Genomic DNA, 8,406 nt, shown 5'->3' with positions numbered 1-8,406 from the left:
GAGATCAGAGGTCTCCTACAGGGGAAAGGAATTTAGAAAATCGCTCCCCTCGAAATTCTAGGCAGGAGTCAAGCCATAATGATGGTTAACATAGCATGTTTGAACAGTTGACTGATAATTGGAAGACAATTCTCCAAATTAATAGGGAGAAAACTCATAGGTTTGGAGGCATTAAAAAGCATTGGGCAATTTCTTGTTAGTTGCACTTTTAATTTCAACTTTAATCACTTTAATTGCTGCAGCTAGAACCCCAAACTTTCCCCAACAACTCCATGTGGATTGGGATTGACTTTGATTTGACAATGCCTTCAGTTTCTCTGTTTAAAAATAGCTGAATGTTAATACTTCTGTGTAGTAAATTCTGTGTGAATTGTGACGTTGGTGTATGAAAGTTATTGGGTTAATGGCTTTGGATTTGGTTGTACTGTGTACTAAGGATGAACACATTGTTGCATTTCTTCCCCTCTTACCATCCCCTTGTTGTAGACTAATGAGCACTCCTCAAAACCACATTCACACAGGGCTTCTGAAAACTCCACGCCAGAAGGTATTGTATAAGTAGTTACGCGTTCTCTGTGTGCGTCTGTACAATTTTATTTGTTTTCAGTTCTGTCTTCTTATATTACTTGGTAACTTTATTGTAACAGTTAGTTAAAGTTCCTTGTAAGCCAGTTTGGTGTAGTGGTTAAGTGTGCGGACTCTAATCTGGGAGAACCAGTTTTGATTCCCCACTCCTCCACTTGCACCTGCTGATGTGACCTTGGGTCAGTCACAAGCTCTGGCACAGCTGTCCTTGAAAAAGAGCAGTTTTTGTCAGAGTTCTCTCAGCCCCACCCACCTCACAGGGTGTCTGTTGTGGGGAGGGGAAGGGAAAGGAGTTTGTGAGCCGCTCTGAGACTCCAAGTGAAGGGTGGGATATAAATCCAATCTCTTCTTCTTCTTCTCTTCTTCTTAGTATTTATATATTTTCCCCAGGGTATACTGTAGATGCACTATATATATGCATTACGATAAATAGGCATCTCAGTATACCTACAGTATGCAGCATGTTTTTGTGGCCATTCCAGCTTCTCTGTTTACTTCAGTGAAGGGTGGGACAGGGAGAGCACAGCTCCATGTACATAAAATTTAAGTATACCACATATACATATATGTAAAACTACCTCTCTCCATTAATGCAAATATGGTAGGCCAGACAAGATGAAGCAATTGAAAATGCCCCCGATTGCTTTCATCATTATGCTCAACCTCTTACAAAGGCAGACTACTAAAATGGAGCTCTTTCTTGTAATACTTTTGTGTCCTTTTCCTCGTGGTATTACTTTGGTCTCTCTTGCCCCGCTTTTTTTTTTTTTTAACTAGAGGTTCTGAGAGAACCAATATAGCTTCACAATATCAAAGGGAGATAAATTAATAAAACATGTTTTGGATTTTTTGACAGCTGTAAGAGCACCAAACAAACTTTATCCTGAACTTCCCAGTTACTCTGAGCTTCCCAGTTACTCTGCCACAGTGGGTGAGTGCTTACAGCATTATTGTTTTAGGCAAGTCCAAACACGGTTTAATTCAAGAAATTGTTTGTAAGTGATTATTCTATTTGCAATCCAAATTGTGCCACTATTCCATGCATAGATCTTGACCTGGACAATTCACACACACTTTTATCACTTATTTGGTGAAAATTTAAGGAAGAAATTAGCTTGTTTTTTTTAATTCATTGTAACAATGTTGAATCAAACATATCTTGACGTGTCTTGATTGAGTCAATTTACCTCATATTGGGTCTTCCTCTTTTTCTGCTGCCTTCAGCTATTCTCTCTCTCTCTTTTTTTTTTTGGCCCCCCTCAGGGGAATTTTTATATATTTGCATTTTCTACACACTACAATTATGGGATGGGGGAAGGGATACTAATACCCTAACACTAATACTATGGGTGATGGGTATAGGAAATCTAATACATAAATCTACTGGATAGGGGAAGGAGTACTACAGTTCTAATCTATTCCATCTACTGGATTTGGGGAATGGGTAAAGACTAAGACATGTCACGATCTGAGAAGTTATAGAAATATTGTTTTTAACCTAATATAACACGTTATGTTAAGATTTGATTCAATTATTAATACATATTTAGTAGCTTAACACAATTTCTGCCTTTAATACTATTGCCTTAGTTCTAGAGTGTTTTCTTCCTGCGTTTCTTTGTTTTCTGGAGTTTCGGAGCGGCCGCTCCTTTCTGCGATTCAGATGATTCTGATGACATGGAAGTTTGGCTTGTTGAATCCTGTGAGTAGGATTCATCTTCTTCTTCTTCTTCCTCCCCATCCTAGGGATGTCTTTCAAAAATTTTACTTCTTCATTCTTGATTTTTAAGGATTTTCCCATTGTTGACTTTAACACTAGTTCTCTGGTAGATCGTTTCATGAATTTCAGATAGATTTCCACAGGTAATTTATTTTTCTTTATAAAATCCGGATAAGTCCTATAGGGCCACATCCATCTCTTTTATTAAATCTTCTTGCTTGTAATCCATTAATGGGGCCAAGGCAGCCGCCAAGAATTCTTTTAAGTCCTCATTTTTCTGTTCGGGGATCCCATGAAAACGTAGAACATACATGGATCTATCCAGCTGAAGCTGTGTTATTTGCATTTTATCAGCGGATCTTTCCTTCTCTGCTTCATCCACTCTTTTATTAATACTCTCAGTCTTTTTTTCCATCTTTTTCAACATTTTCTCAGTTGCTGAGGTTCTTTTATCCATTTGATTCAGCTGTTTTGGGACATTATCAAGCTTAGTGTTGAGATTAGTCATCTGCTCCATTAGGGGGCGCAGTGCATTTGCTAGCAGTGCGGAGAAATCTGTAGTTACTTCCTGGTTCTGGGAAGGAGTCATTGGTATGTTATTTCCGGTCACCAGTTTTTTATCCGGCTCTCTCTGTCCTCTCCCAGCCATAATATCAACAAGAAGTAAGTTTTCCAAAACAAGGCAAAAGTTATACGATTTAGTCCCCCTTTGTATACTTTAGCAGTTTTTGCATTCGTTTAACTGCTTATGTGCTTATTTTAGCTCAAAGTCTTTTATTTCCAATTTAAAACTGTTTTTAAAGTTTGCTCAAAGAAAAAAGGGGGGGGCGTTTGAATTCCTCTCCCCAACGCTTCAAACTTAGGCACTTCCAATTACTACCAAGGTTCAGTTTGCTTTTTTCACTTGAGCTTTGCTTAGCTCACGATTTGGAGCCTTGGAGATCTTTTGGAAGCATTTTTAGAAGTTTGATCGTGGTCGCTTGCTCTGGCAGTCGTCTCTGGGTGCCATGTTGGCTCCACGGCGACGGTACCTTTTGGGGAAGAAGGTGAGCCTCAATTCCTTGGCTGTCGCCTTGGAAGAGGCTCTCCTCAGCTCCCCAGGCTGGGGGTCTCCTACAAAGACCCCGGGGAGGTCCTGGACGAACTCGGACCCCTCCCGTCAGCCGGGTCTCAGCGCGTCTCCATCAGAGCGAGACGGGACGCGTCTGAGCAGCGAAACGCTTAGACCGGAAGTCCGCCTTCAGCTCTTCCTAGCATTACTGCCTTTTCCAGTCACTCTTGTCTTCTGACAGCCTCAGTTTAGTCATTTTAGCTTCTAGGGAGAGTTCAGGCTTGATTTGATGTAGAACACACTTATTTGTCTTTTTGGTGGTCCTCAGTATTCATAAAACTCTCCTCCAACACCACATTTGAAAGGAATCTACTTTCCTCCTGGCAGTAGCATGATGAAATTAACTTGGGGAGAAAGTTTCAATTGTTCATAATTCAAGAGTGTTTTCAGATCCTGGATATGGATTTTCTAAGGCTTGCAGTGCACCACCTCACAACTACTGCCAACAAAATAAGAACATAAGAGAAGCCAATGTTGGATCAGGCCAATGGCCCATCTAGTCCAACACTCTGTCACACAGTGGCCAAAAATCCCAGGTGCCATCAGGAGGTCCAGCAGTGGGGCCAGGACCCTAGAAGCCCTCCCACTGTTGCCCCCCCAACCACCAAGTTTTTTCATCCTTTCCTTTTTCCTTTTCATCCTTTCCATCCTTTCCCTTTTCTTGTCACTCCCCACCTGACATTTAAGGTAGGATGGGAAAGAACAGGCTCAAGTTGCATCACTGTGATGTGCAATGAACATCTGCTGACAGTGTCATCCTCTCAGGAAGTCCACCTGGTATCTACCAGGAGTTGGGGTTTCTCCAGTGTTGCTCCTCAGTTATGAAATGACTTGCTGAAGCAGAGCACCACCACCTGCCATCTCTGCTGGCCTTTAATAATGTCTGTAAGATCTCCCTGTTCCAGTAAATATTTGTGTTAGTATTCAATCAAATGTATTTCTAGAGGTTTTTCTGTGTTCCCTGGCATTCAGCATAATGTTGCAGTGTTTCGTCTTGGGGGGGGGGGATGGGCAGAGCTCTTAAGGGTTACTTTTTTATTCCAAAATATTGTGTTTAACGTTTTTGGTTGTTTGCTGCTTTGAGCCTTTGCAAACAACAGGCTAGAAACAGTTTAAATAAAATCTTTTGGTCCTTTCTAAAATTGTATCCTGAAGCTCCAAGGTCTTGTCTTGCTGATGCTTCTTCCTCCCCTCACTCTGGTGTATCTCTCTCAATCTGGCTGGCTGTCATGCAACAGGCTCTTTGGTGAAGAATGTCCTCGAAAGCTCCTCTAAGTGGTGCAGGAAGAAAACAGCCCCACAGCTCATCTGCTGTCTCTGATAACAAGTGGCTGCAGCAACTATGCTTTTCAAATGTTACTGGTATTTATCTTATTTATTTCATTAGGCTTTTATACCACCCTCCTCACAAGCAGGCTCAGGGTGGTGCACAACCAATTCATATAAATACATATAAAATACATTTCAACAGTCTAAAATATAATATCATAAAACCCAAAATCATGTGGTGCCGTAATACAATTTATGTCTCCCAGTTTGCTTCAGTAATTGGGGGGGGCGTGTAGTTGGTGCAGAGCTCTAGTATGACTGTCTGGCTTTCAAGGCCCCAGTTCCTTCAGAGCTCCTAAAACAATAGTGTAATGTATCCAGTCCAGACTGCGTGGCCGGCTTGGGCTCCACGTGGTCAGACCCAAACGTCGAGCTTTGCTCCAAGAGACAATGGACTACGCGGATCCTAGCCCACTTCAATTAGGGGGCTAGGTTCCCGGCCGAAAGCCTATGGGACTCTTGGCCACTGTAAATAACCTATTAGGTAGTAGGGGTGTGTTTTGGGTGGCGGTTTCTCGGGGGATATAAGCCGGCCTGCGAGCCGGCCCATGTCATCTTGTTCCTGATCGAATAAAGTACGCTTTGCTGAAATCACTCTCCATCTGCGTACTTTTCACTGGCGACAAGGATGGGATTCATCTCCCTCGGAACAGAGACCATGTCCCGGATATCGCCGTGAGTCGCCACGCCGAACTCGCCACCGCTGCCGGCATCGAGCGTCTTCGAGAAGCGCCACTCACTGCACCGATCCCAAGCTCTGAGCATCGTACTGCTGACCCTGAGAGCAGCTCCGCACCGCTCCGTCTCTCCGCAACGCCAAGCATTGTCCTGCTGACCCTGAGAGCAGCAGTGCTCCCTGCATCGCTCCAGCCGCCACTGCCACCACTCCCGAGCTACTCACACCACATGGCCGCAGCTCGATGGCTACCTCCCAGGAAAACATTGCTGCTTTCGACATCTCCCAACCCGCACAATAGGAGACCTGGCTCGAGATCCTGGAGAACTACTTTGACTGCCACGATATCGTAGACCCGGGGAAGAAAAAGGCCCATCTGCTCCAGTCCTGTGGCATAGACACCGTCTTGCTGCTAAAGGACCTCATCGCGCCGAAGCAGACCAAGGACGAGTCCTATGGGGAGCTGGTGAAAGCGCTGACCAACCACCTTTTGCCAAAGCCCACCAAGTTTGCTGAGTGTGTGGACTTTTTTGTGCGAGTCCAGGGGCCAGATGAGCCGGCCTTCAAGTTCTTGGCCGACTCCGGCGGGCGGCCACCCAGTGTTCCTTCCTCCACCTGGAGGACACCTTGCTGAACCAGTTCCTATTGGGCCTACGGGAACCCAAACTCCGATGGAGACTGGTTAGCCAGGACGACCTGACCCTGGAAAAGGTGCTCAGGGACTCCATGGCATACGAGAAGGCGCATCAAGACCGCCGCGGGCGGGCGGTCCACCGCACACAAGCAACGCTTGAGTCGGACGAATCCGAGAACGGGGACAAAGTGCACCAGGTCCGTCGTCGGTCATCTCAACCGTCTACCAAATCGGGCAAAGCTTTCGCACCAGCCTCTGCCCCATGCGCCAGCTGCGGAGAGGGCCACAAGCGCCAGTCGTGCCATTTCCGAAACGCGGTCTGCCGGACCTGCAACAAATCAGGGCACATCTTCCAGGTTTGCAGCTCCAAGGGACAACGGCCGAAGCCGTCCACCCACCAGACCACGCCGGAGCTGCCCAGTGACTTCCACACCCTATCGGCCCACTTCCCGCAACACCAGTTCTGTAACTTGTCCCCTGATGGCCCCAACAAGATGGATGTCACGGTTCTTATAGAGGGATCCCCCTGCAGCATGGAGATCGACACAGGGTCAACCTACTCCATTATCTCCGTGGATATGCTCCGCCTGCTGTGTCTGAAAGGGGGCCCGCCACTTCAGAAGTCACGGGGTTTCCGGATAAGGGACTTCAATAAGAACCCCGTGGCAGTGCTGGGCTGGGGCAAGTTCCGGGTACAGTTCCAAGACTTTAACAGCACCCTTGACCTGTTGGTGGTGAATAGGCCCCTCTCCAGCCTGCTGGGACTCTCTTGGTTCGAGGGCCTGGAACTGTCTCTGAATGGAATCCACCGGGTCGGTTCACAGGATTTTGGCGCGGTGTGTGCAGAATTCCCTCGTATTTTCTATGGCACCCTGGGATGCTTCTCTGGGCCCCCCATCTCCCTGGATCTCGACCCAGCGGTGTGGCCAATTCGCTTCAAGGCCCAGCTGCCACCACTAGCAATGAAGCCTAAAATCGAGGCTGAGCTAGATCTCTTAGTGGAACAAGGGGTTCTGGAACCGGTCACGTCGGCACGATGAGAGACCCCCATAGTCACCCCAGTGAAGCCCAACGGGGACGTGCGCATTTGTGCGGATTATAAATGCACGCTAAACAAGGCTCTGCAGGCGCACGCTTATCCAGTACCAGTGGTGAGCCACGTGTTGGCGTCTTTGGTGGGGGCCTGGGATTTTGGCAAGTTGGACTTGGCACAGGCATTATCAACAACTGTCAGTTGTTTATTATGGTACTGGAAGTTATGAATGAAGCCATCAGAAAAGAGATTAAAATAACTGGTTTACTTTAGAAGATAAGGGGCTTTTAAAAATCGAGGGCCATGATTTACTGCTAGGATGGAATGCTTTTTTGTGGTATAAAAAAGCAGGCCCTCAAAAATATTTTAAACAGCATTAGCTGAGAGCAGCATTATTAAAGGTTTGGGACCCTATACATAAAAACTTTTATACTAAAAGATCAAGACTGATTATACCTTTAGAGGCATTTACCTTACCTAATGTATATGTGGGAGAAGAATTGTTAAGATACCGGGACATTTTGGATAAAAAAGACAATCTGAAATTACCAGAACAATTATCCTGGTGGAAGAAAGCACAACTGGAATTGATATATTTGAAGGATAAGAAACTAGGTTTTAATAATAAAATAACTAAACTGGAAGAAACTGTTTTAACAGCAGAAAACAAAGTGATAAAGAAAATATATAAGATTTTATTGGATGATGTGATGGCTGATGACATGGTGAAAAAAAATATGATTATGTGGTCCCAGAATATAGGCCGTAATATTAATTTTGAAGAGTGGGAGCAGATTTGGTGGAAAAATATAAAACTAACTAATGTTGTGTCATATAAAGAGAACATTATAAGATGTTGTATAGATGGTATATTACACCAGATAGATTAGCTAAACAAAATGTTAATTGCTCTGATAAATTGCTGGAAATGTAAAAATTAGATTGGTTCTTTTTATGACGTGTGGTGGCTATGTGATGTTACAAAGAGATATTGGAGATGGATTCATGAGATAATGGAAAAAATAATAAGAACTGATATTCCGTTTACTCCAGAGATACTGTTATTGAATATATTTCCGAAAGACTTTGATAAAGCAGATAGGTATTTGATAGTTCATATGTCGACAGCTGCAAGGATAGTATATGCCAAATATTGGAAAATAATGGAAATACCAACGAAACAAGAGTACGTGAACAAGCTATTTGAAACGGCGGAAAATGACAAACTGACACTTGAGATTAGAGCCGGTACAGAATGGACTTTTCAAAAAACTTGGAAGAGATTCTACGATTGGTATAATGTAAGTGTAACTGATAG

At 44.4% G+C, this 8,406-nt stretch overlaps 1 protein-coding gene across 1 annotated transcript in view; it reads left to right on the top strand.

Moving 5' to 3' along the window:
- The window catches only part of SH3YL1 (SH3 and SYLF domain containing 1), a 44,456-nt gene that overhangs the window by 23,735 nt on the left and 12,315 nt on the right, over positions 1–8,406 (top strand). The window contains exons 8-9 of the mRNA XM_015425693.1: positions 487–547; positions 1,442–1,516. Of these exons, the coding sequence (XP_015281179.1) occupies positions 487–547; positions 1,442–1,516 (136 nt within the window). The remainder of the gene's footprint in view (positions 1–486; positions 548–1,441; positions 1,517–8,406) is intronic.

The sequence above is a fragment of the Gekko japonicus genome, unplaced genomic scaffold (genome assembly GCF_001447785.1).
Source record: "Gekko japonicus isolate JY-2015 unplaced genomic scaffold, Gekko_japonicus_V1.1 scaffold1336, whole genome shotgun sequence".
Lineage (NCBI taxonomy): Eukaryota > Metazoa > Chordata > Lepidosauria > Squamata > Gekkonidae > Gekko > Gekko japonicus.
Note: the sequence above shows the minus strand (reverse complement) of the source record. Positions and strands in the feature narration are given on the sequence as shown.